This window comes from Mercenaria mercenaria, chromosome 4 (genome assembly GCF_021730395.1).
Source record: "Mercenaria mercenaria strain notata chromosome 4, MADL_Memer_1, whole genome shotgun sequence".
NCBI classification, from domain to species: domain Eukaryota; kingdom Metazoa; phylum Mollusca; class Bivalvia; order Venerida; family Veneridae; genus Mercenaria; species Mercenaria mercenaria.
Genome location: NC_069364.1, coordinates 79,130,772 through 79,154,439, shown reverse-complemented (window position 1 = coordinate 79,154,439; position 23,668 = coordinate 79,130,772). Strand labels below are relative to the sequence as shown.

The 23,668-nt window shown below is 35.6% G+C and overlaps 1 protein-coding gene across 1 annotated transcript; it reads left to right on the top strand.

The window, feature by feature from the left end:
• Positions 1-291: 291 nt before the first annotated feature.
• LOC123552251 (pantetheinase-like) lies at positions 292-23,241 on the top strand. The gene is made up of 2 exons (XM_045341759.2): positions 292-694; positions 21,902-23,241. Exons 1-2 carry the CDS (start codon positions 470-472, stop codon positions 23,147-23,149), a joined length of 1,473 nt encoding a protein of 490 aa, XP_045197694.2. The 5' UTR covers positions 292-469; the 3' UTR covers positions 23,150-23,241.
• Positions 23,242-23,668: the final 427 nt, after the last annotated feature.

Genomic DNA, 23,668 nt, shown 5'->3' with positions numbered 1-23,668 from the left:
GACCTGGTAAGGAGTGTTAAAGACAAAATCTCAAATCGGAAGTCCGAATTTTAATTTATTGAGTGTATAGTTATTTTGAACCAGTAAACATACGATAAAAATCCCAGTACCAATAAAACACAAAGTAAAATATAGATATTAAAAAGTCTTGAACTGAGACTTCTTACCTCACATGTGTTTATTATAAGAAAAGCAGAAGAAACAAAGCCATTAGAAAGCAGTCCAATCAATACGCATTATCAATTTTGAAACTGCTTTGTTATCCACATTACTAAATCTAGTATTAAACTTTGCTCATGCAATTTACCAGTAAGCTCGTGGATTGGATATGCTTACGATACGTGTTTTAGTCAAGATAAGAATTGATTTGAATGATAAATAATCGTAATCGCCTAGCAGTGTAAGCATCCGCATGACTTTGCCTATAAAAGCGAGCAACTGCAGGTGCTTGTTCATTACTCGCTGAAAGATGTTTTTGACATATACAAACATATTATTTAACATTTTTGTTCTTGTTGCGACGTTTCGTGTGGACCCTCCAGTACATCGGCATAATGGTTTCTACAAAGCCGCTGTTTACGAACATCCTGTGGAACTTCCAGCCAAGATAGCAGAAACGTACGACGAGGCTGTTGGACAGATGTTACTAAATTTGAACGAATATAAAAAACAAGCAGACATCGCTGGAAGTCAGGTAAATATACTTACAGTAATTTTTAGCTCGACTATTCATAGAATAGTAGTGCTATTGGACTCACCCGTGCGTCGGCATCGGCGTCCCGATTTGGTTAAGTAATATGTAAGCTGGTATCTCAGTAACCACTAGTGGGAATGGATTGAAACTTCACACACTTACTCACTGTGATGAACTGACTCACACTGCACAGGTTCAAAAACTCTGTTTTGCTTTTTACAAAATTATGCCCCTTTCCCGACTTAGAAATTTTTGGTTAAGGTTTTGTATGTAAGCTGGTATCTCAGTACACGCTTATGGGAATGGATTGAAACTTCACACACTTGTTCACTGTCATGATCTGACATGCACTAAGCAGGTCCGATAACTCTTATTTGTTTAGTTTCAAAATTATGCCCCTTTTTCCACTTAGCAGTTTTTGGTTTAGTTTTTGTATCCACTAATGGGAATGCTGGCTTACGGAAGGTCGGTGGTTCTACCCAGGTGCCCGCTCATGATGAAATAATGCACGGAGGGGCGCCTGGGGTCTTCCTCCACCATTAAAGCTGGAAAGTCGCGATATGACCTGTCATGTGCCGGTGCGACGTTAAATCAACCCCCCCCCCCCCAAAAAAACAAACTTATGGGAATGAATTGAAACTTCACAAACTTGTTCACTGTCATGATCTGACATGCACTGTGCAGGTTTCATAACTCTACTTCGCATTTTTTTTTTTCAAAATAATGCTCCTTTTCCCACTTAGCAGTTTTTGCTTAAGTTTTTGTATGTAAGCTGTTTTCTCAGTATCCACTAATGGGAAAAGGATTGAAACTTCACACACTTATTCACTGTCATGATCTGACATGCACTGCAAAGGTTCAATAACTCTACTTTGCATTTTTACACAATTATGTCCCTTTTTCAACTTAGTAGTTTTTGGTTAATTTCTTATAATTATGTAAGCTGGTATCTCAGTACCCACTAATGGGAATGAATTGAAACTTCACACACTTGTCCTCTGTCATGAGCTGATAAGCACATGAGGTTCCATAAGCCTGATTTGCATTTTTACAAAATTATGCCCCTTTTTTGACTTTTGTATTAATTAAATTGCCAAGGCTGTTGAATAGTCGAGCGTTGCTGTCCTCCGACAGCTCTTGTTCTTTTAGTATTTCCCTAAGTATACACTTATTAGCACTCGGCCTCTTCCTTATCAACGGAAGTAGTAGAATTTCACGCATGCGCATTCAACGTATGGCAAAAAGACATTACCGCAGAATGTAAAATACGTTAAAGTTATATTATATGTTAATCGATTTGGTCAATATGAGTCTGTATCATAATTAATTAACAGTGCAGAACAAAGGAAGATATAATTATGTAGTCCTTTGCAGATCTACAACTGCCAATGCTTAGACTAATGAGCATTATAAATGATGATAAGGGATTCATGATGAACTCTTCAGCCGCATTGATCTTTCAGTTGGAAATATTTAGGTTTAAGACTGACTTGCAAAATATTTTATTGACGTAAACTGTACAGGTTTTTGTCATACAATATAAATATATACATATAAAGTTCGCCATGTGACTTTATACAAATAACGTAAAAAGTATACATGTTTGAATGAAACATTTTTTTGTTATGGAGGATGAAGCTTATACATTTAACATCTATACACGTTGGCACCAGTTCTGCTTAAACGTATCTAAAGTCTGTCCCACTAATCTGGTTAACATATTTTGTAAGTTATGATATGCCTTATGATGCCCTAAAATATGTTTTCATATAGCGAAGATCAATATCTCTAGGGACTGTTTTATTTTTCTAAAAAAAATTTAAAGTTGAGTTTTTCATTTTTGTATTTGTCCCCACAGACCGTAATGTTAAATGACGTCTCCTCTCTTCTTGTATATAAACAATATGGCGGCGCCCTGTAATGGATTTTTGAGGGGACAACTCAAAATTATGGACGTTTAAATGAATTAAAAATAAAAAAAGCTCATGCAGAGTTCACAGTCATGCGCGTAGCGTGGCATACTTAGTTACTCGGCTGAGTAACATTTAATATCCAAAAATAAAAAAAAGTCTGGAAATTCCACAGAAGCAATAAAAATTGACCACGAGTGGGTATGGAGGTACGGACAATGTCATTGCATAAGAGTATGCTGTTGTCTTGGTCCTTGACTTTGTTATAATTTTTGTGACGGCAGACTGCTGTTGCTCTATTATCAAAATTTCTGCTATTGACCATAAGAACAATCTTCTTAATGGCAATTGTCCATCACTAGTAAGATTTAGAAGGATAAACGTCTGTATCTGTAACAACTATGAATTCCCAAGCATTAATTTCCTTATTCGCTACCCTCCAACAAAAACAAATTATCTATCCCATAATAAAAGTTAGGCTTTGTTATTCGCATTGCCATAGTAGATCACTCAGCGTCAGTCATACATACATGTACTATCAATTCGTTAATTTCTACATGGAAAACACACGGTTATGAATATACTTTCCGGGTCATTATGCTGCAAGGCACTTACTCAATACTCAATTCTACTTCACTCCGTCGTGGGAGGGGGTAGTATATAGAAACCAAGTTTCAACACCAGTCAACTACTTCGTATGCCCTGACACCCATTTCCCAAAATTTATTGCCGAAAAAAAAATCGAAATTATTTAACGCACGAAATAATTACATCCTACACCTCAATACCTTTGAAATTAGGTATTACCTAGATTTCTTTAAAACTAAGATACACATATGAAATAAATGCTCATAACATACTCATGTCGTCTACTCATTTCATTTATTACCGTTTCGTGAATTTAGATTTTATATTTCAGCCTAAACATCTGTCACAAGACTTTTGTATATGTATCGTTATTTACTTGATTTTTGAGAATGTAGAGATACATTTCCCGGAAATTGTAGGTTTACAAAATCTATGTTCATTTCAAGGACGAATGTGATGTTAAGATGCGACATGCAACATATGGCAAACAATTACTTTTAGTAATTACATTTGTCTAGAAATCAATATAGTGCTTACAACATTTTCCTATAAAGTGAATTTACCGTAAATGTACATGAAGAATGAAATAAGAATCTGTTGAAATAGTTTCATCATTTTGTCTGTTTTGAAATTTTGCATAAGTCAAAGTTTGTCTTCAGCAGTCTGATCAGTTTCTAGGCAGTTTAGAGTATTGTATTTACTGCAAGATGATTTGCATATTGTAACACGTATGCACACATGTGTACCTTATTTAAGAATTGAATGCTGTTTTCTGTGTGATTATACAGATATAAAATCTGGAAATTAGATCCCTCGGAAGCATCGAGAACAAGGCAAACAGTGAAAATTGCAGACTCGGTTTGATTGAGTCTAAACCACATTGGGACTTCTTGCAAATTCATGAATCGCGCTAGCGATCATGGATGATAAGCAAGAAGTCTTCCAGTGTGGTTCATACCCATATAAACACACAACAGTTTACGACAGCTTGCTACAACAGTAACTGATTTGCTTTCCAGGAGTATCAGAAAATCAAAGTAAATGTCAAGATATCGATCTTTTTGTGATCTTATAACAGAACAGTCAAACAGACCGGCCCACGTTCAACTATAATTCGCCTTCCGATAAAAATACAGTTCTGTTTTTTGAAAATTTATACTGTCGTGCCGAATCAATTGTGATCTTTGACGTCAGAAAAATTAGTTAAAGTTATAATTGAATGTTCTTTTCGAAAGTTCTGGCATCCAATTTTGAAAGACTTTTTGGAACGAGGCCATTTGTTCATGTTTTGATGAAGGTGAAGAACGTCAGATTACGAGTACAATCTCGCGGAATAGGCTGTCATTGATATTATTACTGCAATGTTGTTTATGCGAAAATTAACGCTTTTGTCTTTCCATCTAAAATGTGTAGTGGATGTAAATTTTGTATAAAACAAATAAGTTTGGAAAAAGAGCTCATGTTGCTTAATTTATGAATAACTAGAATAAATAGACAGCCTAGTCCAAGTCCTTCCAAATTGCCGGCCCCAACCCCTCTCCCCGATCCCGATTTGTTACGTTCAGCAACTTATAAAGACCTTTCTTTTTAAGTGGCATGAAATTAATGTGCCATTAAAAAAGTACCCCTTAATTCCATATTAATTAGTAAATACTAATGGGGCCATTAATTTTTTTAATACCCTGTTAATGGCCGTTAATTATAAAAAAAAGATTATTGGTCTCATAAATATGTCAGATTCAATTTTAATGAGTTCGTAATATTTAAATGGTATATCAAATTAAGGGCCATGAAAATTTGCCATCAGAATTAGACATCTTAAGATAATCAACTTCATATTGATATTTGCCGTATTGATTTAAACTACGTATTACTACACATGTAATAGTATCTATACATATGTACTGTTTTGTAAAATGCTAGAAGAATATTTAATTCTTCTTTTCTCTCTCATTATTTTGTAATGTAAACACATGTAACAGCCTCGTACAAACATTTGTCATATTGTATCCTCATTCTGTCATATGTTCATATGAAATGATAAAATAAATGGATATTGTATTTTATTGTGTTGTACTGAGAAGGGTTTACAGGTACCGATTTAATAGATCAAGTGACCATGTGGGTAGTTTTAACTATTCAACATTTTTATATTGACAAACATTCTTACCAAGTTTTTATTGGTACAGACATAAGGCGTCAGGTGTATTAAAAAAGCAACTGTTTATGACAGTGTCAGCGCACAATGGGCGATCACAATTTAGGTCTCCTTCAGTACTTTGTGCTTAGGCGCATGCACTTTAACAGCTAAGAGCAAATGTTTGAGGGATTGCATCACAAGTAGCTCCCCCAATCAAGCGTACCACACTCTTTGATTCATTGAAACGAAGAAGCCATTGATCTGCCCATGCCCCAAATGAATTTAAATCAGACAGTAAATCTTCACAATCATGTGTACTGTTCACTTCTCTATAAGCGTTAGTTTCTACTCAAGAATTGGAAAATTTGAAAATCTAAACTAGTCTGAACACATTTTATAATGTAAATTCCTTACCCCCACCCACTTCTTATACAAATGCTGATTATTTGGACAGGAAAAACAAAAAACAGAAAAAGAGACATGCATCAATACGTATTTGCCCTTACCAAAATAATGTAGATTGATGTTATCAAATAAATTAATATGTTTTCATCCGACTTTCATTGAACTAAATCCGATTTTTAGTAGGAACACAATTTGGCAAACATTTGAAAAAATGGCGTAACTGCATCAAGGGGAAATAACTTTAATGCAGCTAAATATAACATCATGATATATTATAGACGATGTGTGCGTAGTATGTGTTTATTGTGATTAAAGTCCATTTTAGAACAATATGGGACTGGAATTATAAGCATTCAATGGGACGAGTGCAAGCCAAAAAAAAAAAAAAAAAAAAATAATTGTGCTTCTGAAAATATACGAATAAGATTTTACAGAATGTAGGATTTAATGGGCATCACATTGCTGTTAAGGTCAAAAAGTTTACTCTTAAATGAAATCGTACAGAACCTGAACATTTAATGGGCATTAAATCAAATTTCAGGGCCATGAATAATCCTGTTAAATTCAAAATATACAGAATTTTACTATTTTTTCAAAGCCATTAACTTTTTTAGCTACCAAACTAAATTTTTAACGGCATGACTCATGGTCAAAAATGGGCCTTTTAATGGTATTTTAACATGTAACCCATTAATATTGTGAAAACTGTTAAATAAAGTGATGCAAGAATTAATGGGGTTAATTAACGGTTTTTCCTATTTTAATGGATATTTTACAGGATTTTAAACCATGTTTAATGGTATGTGCATCCAGTAGTGACTGAAGAAGCATAGTTTTGGTTAGAAAAGTCAACAGAAGCCATCCTTTCTATTTGTTATTTGTTTGCTCTAAAATTTCCACGAGGTGGGCTCCCCGGACCCCACCAGAGGAGGGAATTCCTCTGCCCCACACTCTTCTCTTGAGTAACATTTAAAATGATCACGCTACGCCCCTGATAGAAGTAGATAGATACCCTATACTTCTAGAAAAAGTTTCATTGTTGTTTTATCAATTCAAAAAATGTTCAAAGATGACCAGGATAACAATTAACATGTTTAACTTCCAGTGTTGTAGACAAAGTAATTTAAACACAATTTTTGATGTTTTAGTAAATTTCTATTAATCGTAAGTTAATCTTTTAAGCTTCCCTAAATTTGGGATGATTTGAAAACTAATGTTTCCCGTACAACGGAAAAGGGTAGAACCTTTTATCCTTTTTCATACCCAGCTTAACTTTCTCTCGTGCGTATCCGGCTGGTCCGCATTTGCGCTATGATTGTTTTAATGTATACAAAAAAAAAACAAGAACGAAAAAAAAAAAAAAAAAAAAAAAAAACAAACCCGAACTCTAAAATATAATATGTCAATCTGAATATATTTTAAAAACAAAAGGACACGTTTGGAATGATGCCGCTTTCATCGTAATATATACACCATTATCTTGAACAGAATACGGACAAGATCCCCGCGGATAAAAAATTGACATTGCGGACAAAACCCCACTTGGTTTTTTCCCCCGAATTTTCAGATGATCGAATTGAATTATATAAAGTAGCGGATGTCAATTGTCTAAGTTTGTTAATTTAAAATTTATCTTGATAATGTTGTCATCTAAAAAAGTTATATAACAATATAAGATTGGTACAAAATACCTAAATCTCCGACCGGCGTCCAAAATATCGTTTGTTAAATTTCGTTGCTTTTCATGATATACAAAGAACACCTTTTTTTTTCGTGGCAGACTAAAGGTTTCACATGTGTTTGGTTGAAATAGCATTATAGGTTATACTTCGTTTCAAGTTTCTACAATTACCGCACATATACGACATAATAGTATTAAATTGAAATATATGTGAAAAATACGTGATATCGTAATGTCTGTTTTGAATAACAAGAGGGCAAGATGGCCCTAGCTCGCTTGCCTGTGAAACACACCATAACAGTGTAAACATGTTTGACCTAGTGATTTCATGAAAACGAATATTCTGACCAATTTTCATAAAGATTAGACCACAAATGTGGTCTCAAACTAGTATTTTCTTTGATTTGACCTATTGACCTAATTTTTTGGCCACACGTGACCTAGATTTTATCAAGGCAGCCATTGTGACTAAATTTTATGAATATCCAGTGTAAAATGCAGCCCCTATTGCAAACAGAAGGTTTTTCTTTGATTTGACCTAGTGACCTAGTTTTTTGTTACCCCAGATGACCCATATTCGAACTTGACCTAGATTTCACCTAGACAAACATTCTGATCAAATTTCACGATGATCAGATGTAAAATGCAGCATACGCAAAGTTTTTAATTGATTTGACCTAGTGACTTAGTTTTTTTACCCAAGATGACCCATATTCAAACTTGACTTCGATTTCATCAAGGAAACCATTCTGACTTAATCTCATAAAGATCCGGTGCAAAATGCCGTCCCTATTGCATACACAATGTTTTTCTTTGATTTGACCTAGTGACCTAGTTTTTGATCCAAGATAACCCATAATCAAACTTGACCTTGATTTCATCAAGGCTAACATTCTGACCAAATTTCATGAAGATCAATTGAAAAATATATTCTCTATCGCATACACAAGGTTTTTCTTTGATTTGACCTAGTGACCTAGATTTTGACTACAGATGACCCTTATTCGAACCTGACCTAGACTTCATCAAGGCAATCATTTTTTAATTTCTTTTTTGAATATCCAGTGCAAAAAACAGCGCCTATTTCGTACACACGATTTTTCTTTAATTTGATCGTGTGTCCTAGTTTTTGATCCTCGATGACCCGTCCTAGATTTTATGCAGACAAACATTCTGATCAAATTTCATGAAGATCAATTGAAAAAATACGGCCTCTATCGCATACAAAACGTTTTTCTTTTATTTGTCCTAGCGACCTAGTTTTTGACCCAAGATAACCCATAATCAAACTTGACCTTGATTTTATTAAGGCTATCATTCTGACCAAATTTCATGAAGATCAATTGAAAAATACAGTTTCTATCGCATACACAAAGGTTTTCTTCGATTTGACCTAGTGACCTATTTTTTTGACTACAGATGATCCTTATTAGAACTTGACCTAGACCTCATCAAGGCAATCATTTTGACTAAATTACAAATATCCAACTTAAAAAGCAGCACCTATTGCATACACAAGGTTTTACTTTAATTTGACCGGCTGACCTAGTTTTGACCTTAGATGATCCATATTCAAACTCGACCTAGAGTTTATCCAGACAAACATTCTGATCAAATTTCATGAAGATCAATTGAAAAATACAGTCTCTATCGCATACAAAAGGTTTTTCTTTGATTTGACCTAGTGATCTAGTTTTTGTCCACAGATAACCCACATTCGAACCTGACCTAGATTTTATCAAGGCAATCATTCTGATTAAATTCTATGAATATCCTTGACCGGGTGATCTAGTTTTTAATCCTAGATAAACCATATTCAAACTCAACCTAGATTTCATCCAGACAAACATTCTGATCAAATTTCATGAAGATCCGGTGTAAAATGCAGCCGCTATTGCATACACAAGGTTTTTCTTTGATTTGACCTATTGACCTAGTTTTTGACCCCAGATGACCCATTTTCAATCTTGACCTAGATTTCATCAAGGCAATCATTCTGACTAAAATTCATTAATATCAATAGAAAAATACGGCCTCTATCGCATACACAAGGTTTTTCTTTTATTTGGCCTAGTGACCTAGTTTTTGACCCCAGATGACCCATTTTGAACTGGGCATTTCTCAAAGCTGGAATTCCATAGGGTTTAATTCTCGGGCCCATTCTTATCTTTATCAATGACGTCGTTGATGAAATCAGATCATGCATCAACCTGTTTGCTGATTATACAAGTCTATATATTATAGTTCAGCAACCAGACATTGCGGCTATGGCAAGCAAATTGTCCAATCTGATATTCAAACAATTTCATCCTGGGCAGAAAAATGGCTTGTTAAATTTAATCCCTCCAAATCAGAAGCTCTTTTACTTTCAAGAAAACGAAATATTCAACTACATCCTCCTCTTCGAATGTTTAATCAGATTATTCCAGAGGTACTTGAACATAAAAAACATCTTTGTGTATTTCTGTCAAATGATTGTTGCTGGCATTTTTATATCAGCTACATTGTAGGAAAGGCATGGAAGAGGGCAAACATAATGCGTTCATTGAAATTCTCACTTGACCGTTGCTCCCTTGAAACCATATATATTTCTTTCATAAGGCCAATACTCGAATACGCAGACGTAGTGTACGGCAGTTGTATCAAGTATGAAATGGATCAACTCGACAAAATTCAAAATGAATGTGCTCCCATTGTCTCTGGAGCTTCCACGCTTGTTTCCTTGGAAAACCTAAAGAGAGAAGTACCCTGGGAGTCACTTTCCGACAGACGTTACAAACATGGACTTCTTATGTTCTTCAAAATGAAATCTAATCTGACTACAGCATATCTGTCCTGTCTAGTTCCTGACTCAGGTGATACTCGCTACAACCTAAGAAACTCTGAAGATAGCCATGGTGTACCTGCAAGAACATCTTTATATTTCAAATCATTTTTGCCTTCCGTTGTACGTGATTGGAATTTATTGAGAACAGATATCCGTAATTCTGAAACACTTTCATCATTTAAAAGTAACCTAAACAAAAGCAAGCAGCATACTCTAGACTATTATTGCATTGGAACCAGGAAACTCCAGGTGCCCCATACACGGCTACGAACAAAATGCAGTGCACTGAATCAACATCTTTACCTAATAATATTTCTCCTATACCATTGTGCCAGTGTGGACAGATTGAAACCAATTTCCACTTCTTTTTTGAATGCAGAATTTTTAATCGTTGTTGAAACGATCTTCTTAATAATCTGAGGAATTTCGTAATTGACTTGGATACTGTTCTATTTGGAACCCAGACCTCTCTGATCAGGATAACATGACTATATTTACTCATGTACAGGCATACATATCCGAAAGTAAGAGATTCTTTTAGCAACCCTGAGACATTCCCATTTCTTCCCACTTTCTCTCTTCTATTCTACCTTTGACTTGTTCTTACTTCTACTTTTCTTCTACCATACATTGTCCCCTTTCCATTTTCCACATTAATAACGATTTTATTTTCATATTTTAAGACTATATTCCTAGCCCCATTACAGATTTAAGCTAGATATGCCGTTACAGTTATATTTTGTCCGCAGAGGAGAAGGATTCTATAAGACTTGTCTTTCATTCTTATCCTTTCCTGTTTTGCCTTCACCACATTATGACGTATGTACCAATATATGTACCTTATTTCTGGAATAAATATGTTTAAACTTAACTAAATACATGCGAATGTTTTGTTTGCTGCCCACGTTATGATAGCGTCCAAAAATACTGTCGCGTCTCGTTCTATATTTATCAATGTTTAAATAAAGCGTTTTATTTTATGTTTTTCGGTGGTTTATCGAAATATAACGGTGAATTATATCCTGATAAACTCACTGGCCACTCAGTGAAAATTATCAAATCTGATACCCGGATTAATGTCAAAAAGTTTACCTAGCGTACAGAAAGCCGGAAACAATATGACGATGACGTCGTTAAAATGACGTCATCTTTGCTATGCTTCTGATAAAATTTCCCGCAAATTTCGACATTTTATTGAAATAAACACAACAAAAGTAGAGTTTTAGACATAAAATAAACAGAACAATTGTTGGTATCGATGTAATATCACGGTAATTTCACTCGTGAACACCAAAAGTTGTTATTTTCACTCGTGGCTGCGCCACTCGTGAAAATATCACTTTTGGTGCCCACTCGGTGAAATTATAACGTGATATTACACCGAAACCAACAATTATCCTCTATGTAATTGTTTTAAAAAAGTTCATGATAAAAACTGCGAAAATTCGAATGTTCCCTTAATTCTGGAAACTATAAACTGGTCAATCATTATTTTCATATAAATATATGTGGCGGCATTTTGCCTTTCGGTGATAAATCATTTTTAAAATTACAATTCACACTGTGTTGGTTAGTCGCCTTAATTATCCCCCGCCGATGAAATCGGGAGGGGGGTATTGAAATGGCGTTGTCCGTCCGTCAGTCCGTCAGTCAGTCCGTCCGTCCGTCCGTCCGCAGCCATTTCTCAGTAACTACTTGGTAGAATTTCATGAAACTTGAAATAAACATGAACCAACATACTGCGATGATGCCCGTCAAGTTTTTTTTTGATTGGTCAATTTCCCTCAGAGTTATTGCCCTTGATTTAATAAAAAATGTCTGTCTGCAGCCATTTCTCAGTAACTAACAGGTAGAATTTCATCAAATTTGAAATAGACATGAACCAAGATACTGCACTGATGCCCGTCAAGTTTTTTTTTTGATAGGTCAATTTCTTTCAGAGTTATTGCCCTTGATTTGATGAAAAATGTCCGTCTGCAGCCATTTCTCAGTAACTAGCAGGTAGAATTTCATCAAACTTGAAATAGACATGAACCAAGATACTGCGACGATGCCCTTCAAGTTTTTTTTCGATTGGTCAATTTTCCATTTAGTTATTGCCCTTTAATTGTTTAAAAATCCACAGATCTGTACATAACAAAGCAACCAATTGGAAGAATTTCATTAAACTTCTTCCATTCTTTTCCATGCACATTTATTATAAACATGTGATGTTGTGTACCTACACCTGGTCACCCCGCTCCCTCTCACCCCCCCCCCCTCACCCCCCATTTTTTTTTTTTTTTTCATTTTTCGTTTTCTACCAATATTTATAATCAACATGTAAACTATTGTATCCTCACCCCCCCCCCCCCCCACCCAAACAAACCATTCATTTTCTTTTAATTTGATTTGACTAATGAAATTATTTGCTTCTTGGTAACATTCTTAACTTTTTGCAGGATATATTTTTTTGCCGTTCCTCAACTCTGACCCTTTCGGCGGGGGATTCCAATTCATCTAATTTGCTTGTTGATACAGTCACAGAATAGACAGTTGTAGGAAATGTATTGGTATAAACGTCTCGCGTAGTGTTTAGTGGGTTAAATACGGTTCAATTTCAGTCTTTTACAATCTAAACATCTATTATTGAGTTTTGACTTTACATCTAAAAGACTAAGTACTACTAATGACATTGACAGCTGTCGAAAGAGGTGGCGGTGGGGGTCAATGTCAATGGCTACATTTACACTTAAGCCTCTAAAGACTTTCCGTAGATATTGCTAGGACATTCTATCCATATATGATATTTACTATCATTTCTGAAGTTTCCCTCTTCGAAACACATTTAGCTACAAAGGCAAGCGGTAACATTCCGAATGCTGTTTGTGTCCTTATTTCTAGGATTTATATCGTTTTTGTTTACTAGTAAGTATTCAACTGTATGTCTATATCCTTATTTACTTAATCGAAATGCACATGCAATATTACTTGTAAATAGATAATCCGAACTCAAATTATTTTAAGATGTACGTCAATGTCAATGTGATTCCAGTATTATCCCCCGACGAAAGTCGGAGGGATATAGTTTTGGCGTTGTCCGTCCGTCCGTCCTTCCGTCCGTCCTTCCGTCCGTCCGTCCGTCCGGAGCCATATCTAGGAAATGGTTGGGAATATTTATTTAAAACTTCATATACATGTTCACCACAATGAGTTCTTGCGGCCCGTCAAGTTTCAGTCAGATTGCCCAAGTAACACCAGAGTTATGGCCCTTAGAAGTTTCTAGTGTTAACTATATAGGGTACTATAAATATGGCAATTTCTGCATCATAACTTTTGATATATTTGACCTAGAACTATGAAACTTAAACAGAATTTAGATCACCATAATGTGGTTGTGTACACACAATTTCATTTGGATTTATTTGTAAATTAAGAGTTATTGCCCTTTAATTGTATAAAAATCCACATATTTGTACATAACAAACTTACCATTTGGTAGAATTTCATTAAATTTCTTTCATTCTTTTCCATGAACATTTATTGTAAACATGTGAAGTTGTGTACCCACACCTGGTCACCCCCTTAGCTTGATCACCCCATCCCCCGACCCCGCCCCCCCCCCAAAAAAAATCATTCCTTATTTTAGATTTTTTCCAAACAAACTTCATATACATGTTCACCACTATGAGGTTATGGGGCCCATCAAGTTTCAGACAGATTGCCCAAGTAACACCAGAGTTATGGCCCTTAGAAGTTTCTAGTGTTAACAATATAGGGTACTATAGATCTATAGATATGCCAATTTCTGCATCATAACTTTTGATATATTTGATCTAGAACTATGAAACTTTAACAGAATTTAGAGCACTATAATGTGGTTGTGCACAGACAATTTTGTACGGATTTCTTTTTGTAACTTCAGAGTTATTGCCCTTTAATTGTCTAAAAATCCACATATTAGTACATAACAAACTTACCATTTGGCAGAATTTCATTAAATTTCTTTCATTCTTTTCTTACATTTATTATTAACATGTGAAGTTGCGCACCCACACCTGGTCACCCACTTGCCTTGGTCACACCCCCTCCCCCTCCCAACCCACCTCCCCACCCCCTCCCAAAAAAAATTTTTTTTTTCATTTCTTATTTTAGATTTTTTTCAAACCTTCCAAGTTGTACCATTCCCCCACCTCACTTCTCCACCCAGTCATGCCCACCACTGATCATGCATCCTCTGCCCCCCCCCACTTCACCCTTTTACCTTTCTTTTTTTTTCATTTTTAATTTTCAATCAATATTTATAATCAACATGTGAAATTTTGTTTCCTCTCCCGTTCCCCTGCACCCCCACCCCCTAAAAAAATATATATACATATATCTATATATAGATATATATATTTCCATTCCTTTTTTTTTTTAAATGTTCAAACCTTCAACATGTTAAGTTGTGACTGCACAAACCTTGCCCTCAGCCATGTTCAAGATATCTTACCTGTGTTCTCTTAAGGACATCTGATCTTTTAAGTTCAAATGTACATGTAAAACAACAACACCTGGTGCCAAACCACTCAAAGACAATATTTCATTCCAGTTAAACTTCAAGCTCATATTTCAATTAACTGCATTTAATTTTAAAAGCTAAGCTTATTACAGTAAGCATATCCCAATCAAAATAAATTCTTTAGTCAGGATCAAAGTATCATACATTTATTATGTGCTCTTTAATTAAACGTTTGTTTTCTGTTAAATTGATTTTGACTAATGAAATTATTTCCTTCTTATTAACATCCTTAACTTTTTGCCGGATATATCTTTTTGCCATTCCTCACCACAAACCCTTTCGGCGGGAGATACCAATTCATCGAATTTGCTTGTAAATGTAAAAATCTGAAAATTCGAAGAATATTTTCACTATCTCAAGACTTACAGAGCTTTTAAGAACGTAAGAGACGTTACGTTAAGAACGTCATGAATGCAGTGTGACACTGTCGTGAATAGCGTGAATTTTTCTTGTCGTTTATGCATCATCACTAACTAGACATCCTCGAATATTTAGAAACAGTTTAAAAATCATTTTGATGTAAAATGACTTATCCGTGTGTTGTTTTGGGTTCATCACGGATCCTTTATTTATTCACCTCTATATTCTCATGATACATATGTTGCCATGCCAACACAAGAAACATCTATTTGTAAAATATAGAGCTAACTGAATAGATTTGCCTAAGATAACTTTTTTTGTGTTAAATGGTGCCGACGTGAAAATGCTGATCCAAAAGCATTATCGTCTTGGAAACGTAATATCTTTAATATTGTTGATTCCCGTATTAAATGTTAAAAAACAAATGAGCACCTACTTCCACCTAAGCCCAAGTTCACTTTAAGACATCTGAAAAAAGAAATCCAAGAATTTCATGCTAAATATGTTTTAGTTCCAGCAGACAAGGCGGCTAAAAATATTATCATCATTTGACGCCTACATTATATAAATGTTTTACGTAACGAACTAAATAGTACTAAAACTTATACGCTGAGGAACTCTGTTGAACAACAATTGATCACTGATCACATCACTGAAGTTTCCAGTTTGAAAGTTCGTATAGATGACCAGCAAATTAAACTTCCAACAATGTACTGGATTCCAAAATTACACAAACAACCATATAAAGCTCGGTTTTATAGCTAATTCAAGCTCTTGTACCATCACTAATATTTCCAAGTTGTTAACATCATGCCTTACTGCTGTAAAAGCCCATGTGAAAAGATTTTGTGACAAAGTATACGAAAACTCTGGAAAAAACTTATTTTGGTCGGTAAAAGATTCTGGCGAAATCCTGAATATATTTAGAATTAATAATTACAAGGTGTCTTCAGTCAGTACATACGACTTTTCTACTTTGTATACGACTTTACCTCATGACCTAATAAATGAAAAACTAACTGTCCTAATTTAAAAGACTTTTGCCAGGGAAAATGCTACTTTTCTCGCTTGCAAATTCGATAAAGCATTTTTTACTAGTTGCATTGTAAAGAATTATACTATGAGGCCCCGTGACGAAGTTTGTAAAACCCTTTCCTTTTTATTGAACAATATTTACGTCAGGTTTGGGAATGCAGTTTTCAGACAAGTGATTGGAATTCTCATAGGAATAAATAGTGTACCCCTTGTCGCGGATTTGTTTTTATATTGTTATGAAAGAGATTTTATGTTCAGCTTTTCTCAAGATACACAGGCAGACATTATTACTGCATTTAATAATACATCACGCCATCTGGATGATATACTTAATATGGATAATCTGTTTTTTCATCAGTTAGTGGAAAATATTAATCCAGGGAGCTGCAGTTAAATAAAACTAACAATTCGGATAATACTGCTTCATTTCTAGATTTACATCTCTCTATTAACGACAGTTTTATAAATACTAAAATTTATGACAAGAGAGATGATTTTACGCTTTCCTCTTTGATTGTGTCTGACGGAACAGGTGGGGTACTCTAAGACTAGTAGTTCTTAAATCCTACCAGGACTGAGCTACTGTGTTTTCTGTCTTCTGGCCTGTTTCGTCGGGTCCTTAAGCGTGTTTCCCTAGTTGCTCTGTCTTCTGCAAAGGCATTGAGTACATGCGTCTTATGTTCTTAAAGATTGCATTATATATATATATACAAGAGTATTTTTGTGTTTTACATTACATGCCTTCTGTTGCCTTCGCGTATGTTAGAGTTTCACCTGGCGGGGATAACTTTTATTTACACTGTCTTGTGACTTTGGAACAAGGTGGGTGTAAGAGTGAGGTTAGGTGCACCATAAACCGGTTTAAACTCCCCAGTGGTGGTTTTGCCTCTGACCGTTCCAAGGCGGTGCTCCACTGTGTTTCTGTATTTGTTTTGTTTTGTGTATGTTTGGTGTGCGTGTGTTGATCGTGTGTACCTTTGGGGAGTTTGCGTTCTTGGAACGTGGCTTTCCCTGTTGGATATTCTTCCTTGTTTTTGTATTGAAAGTTTAGCGATCAAACATTAAGTATTGTAAATGCACTGTTACATTTTAATGTAACAGCAATAAAAACGGCAAAATTGAAAATGATACATAGATCTACAAAAATGCTAGGTTTCCGATAAAATCAGCACACAGCAGAACCTCATCATCCCAAGGTCACGAACATTACGTGAAAGTTCCTTGAAACCGTTGGGGTTTTCCAAAGTAAGTCAAAGTTTTATTGACTGTATTCAGCTTGGATAGTTTACAAACTGGCGTTTTATAATTCTTTAATCACCATTGTTGTTCGATACAAATTTTATCGGTGAATTTAGGTTTTTCTCAGAAGTCATTCGCCTCGAATTTTAAAATCGGAAGCTAGATAAACCAGTACGGCGATTTCGATAGTGTAAGATAACAAATAAAATAAACGGCTTGGGTATTGTATGTTTCTTACTAGCTGTGCTCAGCGTACCATAATAGGAATTAGTGATGATAATCAGACAGCATAATGATAATTAATCGTATATAATCGGAAGGCCTTCCGAGCGATTAATCGGAAAATAATCGGAATTTCACACTGAAACTTCTGTAACTTATTAACCATAAGCTCACTTGACTAACTATATTAGCATATCTTTAGCAGGAGTAATGAAATGTGTGTGTGAAGTTTTAGCCCTTGCATGCAGATATCAATGTAGCTAATTTAAAATTATCTTTTATTTATTGAGGTATAGTGTGTCATATTTACCCAAACGTCTGTGGGACTATCAGGAGTCCCTGAGAAACTGACCGTGCTGTCAGACCTAAAACATCTATTTGTACATTTTATTATTAGTCCAAACTTCAATGCCCTCAAACGTTTTACATCTACAGATGTATATTAAAAAATATCAAGAAGCACAATGCTGATTGAAATTATGAAGTAAATCAACCTACATTACGAAAGTGGGCGGGGTACCATTATTTGCAGTCTTTACTGCATAATCGGCTAAAACACTCCCTATTTTTGCATTTTCTTTCGCTGCTGCACCTTTACATATCTTCTAGAATCCAAACTACTTCCACACTGGCGGTATAGCATTCCCTGGATAGGGGAATATAGATTTGATTGCATTATTATTTTGATCGAACGCAGTATGCTTTGCCTCCGTTTTGAAGAGTGGAAAAGAAATGAACCTAAAGAGGAAATACCACCAAAAATATGCGTAACTCCCGAATATGCTTTAAACTAGCCTAAGTGTCAAATAATTGATTATGCAGGTTCATAATCGATGTCAGCGACTTTGGCTCATTAAATGATCGACAATCGATTGTCGGCGACATCACTAACAGGAATGATTATTTTACCTTTGAAAGTGTATTTTCATTGGTAGTTGACATGTGGTTCGATTTATCAGTCGATAAAAAATGACAAAAAAAAGACAAGATTTACAGGCCAACCTGTACTATTTCATGGTATATTAGGTGGATGGGATATGGTAATGCATATGTATTGATAGAGCTTCAAGCACATGTGATTACAGTTTCGTAAAAAGAAATTAACAACTTTCAATCTAACTAACAACTTTCAAAAAAAAAAAAAAAAAAGAAGAGAAATTATACCGGGTTTCGAACACGGACCACAGTTGGTAGTTCAACTCCTTAACCGCACGGACATGGACATTAAAGCGGCATGCCCCCAGATCGTTCGACAAGATTTTTTTTATATTTTTTTAGATATCTTGAAATAAATGCTATATTTCTTAAGAAGGCTTAAAAACTTAATTATTGACAAACTTTATGTTACGGAAACACATGAGAATTTGCTGTTTTTACTACTTTTTACGATGAAAATCGAAAAGCGTTTGTCACGCTTTTACTCCAGGTAAACTGTCTCGATTATAAATATCTGTATTTTGAAGTCATTATTCACTACTTCAGCTATAGCACTATTGGTTACGACGACGAGTAAATGTCTTTATTGCCGCGGCGGTCCAGGTTTCGATTCCCGACACCGTCATCTTTTTTTCTTGATTTGGAATTTTTAAAATATTTTAGAAACAAAAATTCATATTCTAATGTTCATAATATGATGAAAACTTCAATTTGAAAGAAAGATTATTTATAGCCAAATCTGGAGGCATGCTGCTTTAATGTTAAAATTCTAATGCCCTTAAACTATATAAACACTAAATGCCTAGACGGTATCGTAGGTATATCCTACGGAATTCCGTTAGGGCCATCGCCTTTGAATGTATTGATCTGAAACGCGATACTCGATAGTACGATGATGAAACCGCGAAATCACGAAACCACGATAACGAAAACGCGACAGTACGATGATGATGACGCGATACTACGATAACGAAAACGCGATAATACGATAGTACGATGATGATAATGCGATACACTATCGCGTTTTCATCATCGTACTGTCGCGTTTTCACCATCGTACTATCGTATTATCGCATTTTCGTAATTGTAGTATCGTGATTTCGCAATATCATTATCGTACTATCGCGTTATCACCATCGTACTGTCGCGTTATCGTCATCGTACTGTCGCATTATCGTCATCGTACTGTCGCGTTATCACCATCGTACTGTCGCGTTATCACCATCGTACTATCGCGTTATCATCATCGTACTACCGCCTTCCGGTGCCCATGCGCACAGAAGAATTTCCTCTCCAGTGTTCTGGTTTCTATTTATCTTGTTATTTAAGCTCTGTTGAAATTAAAAATGATTTCTATTGCTTGCTAATGGGTTGTAAAAAGTTTTTTCAGCTAAAACCAAATATGTACTTAGGCAAAAACTCTGCAGGTCAATCGGTTTGAGTTTTCTATATAGTATATGATAACAAGAAAAAAAAGAATGTTATATTGTACCATGATCAGGGCGTTTTTTGTTTGTTTTTATTTTGGTCTGACATGAATATTTTCACAAATATGATGATGAATATTTTCACAAATATGATGGTTTATATTTCAACACTGAAAAGCAAATGCATGTCTTGTAAAGCTCAGGTCATTGATGTTGAATTCCGTAAGACGCATAACAACACTGAAATCGGAGCATCGCAAATATTCGAAGAATATTGTTTGCAGTTTTCATGGCACATAGTTTCTTTTAATGCATCAAAGTCTGGCAATTTTCTGCAAAACTAAAATAAAAACTAAAGCAGTTTACAACCAAAAGTGAGTTAACGCCCCCTTACTCAGACATTTTATTTATGATTTTACAGGAATGAGAAATGCAGTAAAATTATATCTGCACAGCATTCTGAACCTGTTCAACATCCAACACGCTTTATCTCCCTAAATTCATTTTCTGTAAATGACTCTTAAATTGACGAAAGCTAAAAAAGCACGGAAAAATGTTAATTATTTTTTGCTTTTGACTAACTAGCAGCTGTAGCTATAGGAGGATCATCAATACAAATCAAGATTTTCACACACTAGCACCCGCGTTCGAATCTGCATATCGCCCTATCGCTAGAGCAGGAGCTGTAGTTCTAAAAGTATAACTTCTAATCTTCTCATTTTTAGCATGCACATGCGCACCGGGAGGCGATGGTGCGATAATGATAACGCGACAGTACGATGGTGATAACGCGACAATACGATGGTGATAACGCGACAGTACGATGATGATAATGCGACAGTACGATGGTGATTACGCGACAGTACGATTGTGATAACGCGATAGTACGATAATAATATTGCGAAATCACGATACTACGATAGCGAAAACGCGATAATACGACAGTACGATGGTGAAAACGCGACAGTACGATGGTGAAAACGCGATAGTATATCGCATTATCATCATCGTACTATCGTATTATCGCGTTTTCGTTATCGTAGTATCGCGTTATCATCATCGTGTTGTCGCGTTTTCGTTATCGTAGTTTCGTGATTTCGCGTTTTCATCATCGTACTATCGAGTATCGCGTTTCAGATCAACACATACAAAGGCGATGGCCCTAACGGAATTCCGTACTATCCCCGTCTATTTTTGTCCGATTTTTAATCGAATATTCAAGGAGGAAGTCGATCTTTTTTCTGACTTTCACTGTTTAAATTTTATTACTGAGATGATATTTTTACCTGCAAATGAGAGCATCAATTGACTAGGGCCTCAATTTCTGCGCATGTGCACCGAAACTGAAATTTCTCAGCACAAAGAAAAAAAATCTTGACCGGAATAATAAGAGGGTCGCAATGGGGTTGTTTTCACATATTGACCATGCATTCTAAGATAACGACGTATGTTAATCTTTTTTCACAAATAAAATGATTGGCATCACGCTTTCCATCCTCGGGTTTAGTAGTATGTAATGCGCGGGAGAGTTCAACCAGAGAGTCGCCTCTATTTGGAAAGAATAATTTTAACGTCAGAGTTTTTTTTCTAAGGTCACAGAGTTTGATTGGCCAGCTTGTAATGACAACAGTCTTTGCAATCAGTTGCTCAGTCAAATGTGACTTACCAATTCTAAGTGTTCCTTGTGAAGAAAAGAAACAATAAACCCAGCCGTTCAAAACTACTTTACTTAAATCAATCCCCGTAGTTTTGACGTGCGTTAGTATATCCTATTAAATAAAGAATTCTGCTTCCCAGGGCCGTAAAGCAGTAACAAATTTAAAAGACTTATCAATGCTTAGAGTGACGTGTCCGTCATTAATTGTTTTCTATTGAAAGCTTTTGTTTTTTTCAGGGTGTTGACATTATCGTTTTCCCGGAAGTCGGAATTTATGGCTTTCAGTTCGACAATTCTTCTGAAATAGAGAACTATCTTGAATACATTCCAAACCCTGCTGAAATCAGTTGGACGCCCTGTCGCGAACCTGACAGATTCAACAGAACAAAAGTGCAGACATTTCTTAGTTGTCTCGCTATGAACAATTCGTTATTCCTGGTAGCCAACTATGGTGATATGCAGCCGTGTCCCCTTGTAGACCCAAATTGCCCAAACAGCGGTCACTATCAGTACAACACAAATATCATATTTAACAGGAAAGGCGAGCTGATCGCTCGATATCATAAACAGAACTTATTCTTTGAGACTCAGTTTCAACAACCTATCAACCCAGAAAAAATCTTCTTTGACACTGACTTTGGCAGATTCGGCACGTTTACGTGTTTCGATATCTTGTTTCATGACCCGGCTATTCCGCTGGTAGAGAAATTTAACATAACTGATGTTGTTTTCCCTACTGCCTGGATGGATGCCTTGCCCTTTTTCTCGGCCATAGGCTTTCACTCATCCTTTGCTGTAGCTTACAATGTGAATTTTCTCGCGGCTAACCTACACTTACCCTCACAACGCTTTCAGGGGAGTGGAATATACACACCAGATGGCGCTGAAGCATACTACTATGACAGGAATGCACAAGATGGAAAACTTCTCATACACGATGTCCCTATCATTAGCCGCACTGAAAAGAAGTTACAAAACGTCGTTTTTGCGTTTGGCCCTACTGAACTTCAGTATCTAAAGAATCATGAATTCAAAGCTACAGTATTTAAAGATTGGTACAATTGTGTACGTCTTGGCTCAAGAAAAGACAAAATAACCTTGTGTCAGGAAGGCTTCTGTTGCTTTCTTTCTTATGAAAGAGATCAAATTGTTGGCAATTACGCATTTGGTGTTTTTAATGGAATACATCCACGTAACGGCCCGTACTACCTACAAGTTTGTATTCTATTGAAATGTAAATCTGAAGATAATGAAAGTTGTGGCCGACTGACGTTCACTGCGGACGGGAACTTTAAGTATTTCAACATCAGAGGCAACTTTTCAACACCTTATGTTACACCTCAGGTCATAAGAAGTGACAACGGACGTCTAGAACTGCTACCACTTCACTCTATGACGTATGATAAGACTGGCTTAACTGGAAGTGCAAGATCCACGCCTCTCTTAGAAACGAGCCTAATAGGCCGTGTATATGTAAGTGACTAAATACCTTAGCAGGTACATGATGCGTGCTACAATGGAGTAAATTATCTCTGATAGAATATCTACTACTTGTATTAAAACCTTATTGCAGTTTATCTTTATTTATTCATCTATTTTCTATCCACATAGACATTCTTTAAATCCGAAATAGCACTAGATTAAGGTTTCGAGTAGTGCACTAGGCGTAGTCAATTGCTTAATTATATATAGATATAAGATCGGATTCACGAAACGATGCAGTAATAGAAAGATTTATAACAAGCGATAAACATTGTTTAATGCATCACATCTTGTATCTATATACAAAGTATCTTAATATTCTGCAAGTAGCTACGACTAGTACACTGCTCAAGAGGGAGGAAAAATACTATGCGAAACCATCTAATTTTATCAAAAACAGTTCATTCCATAAATGCTGAGGTTTACAATGGTAGTATTTGTACCAGAATAGAAAAAGTAGAAAGCCACAGGTCGCCCAAAATAACATAAACGAAAATGTTGCAGGCTCAGTTTGATTAAGCC

Excerpts from the sequence above, each read along its gene's own strand:
- LOC123552251 (XM_045341759.2), top strand. The coding sequence starts at position 470 with ATGTTTTTGACATATACAAACATATTATTTAACATTTTTGTTCTTGTT. Across the intron at positions 695-21,901 it reads CAGACATCGCTGGAAGTCAG|GGTGTTGACATTATCGTTTT; the intron begins GTAAATATACTT and ends TGTTTTTTTCAG.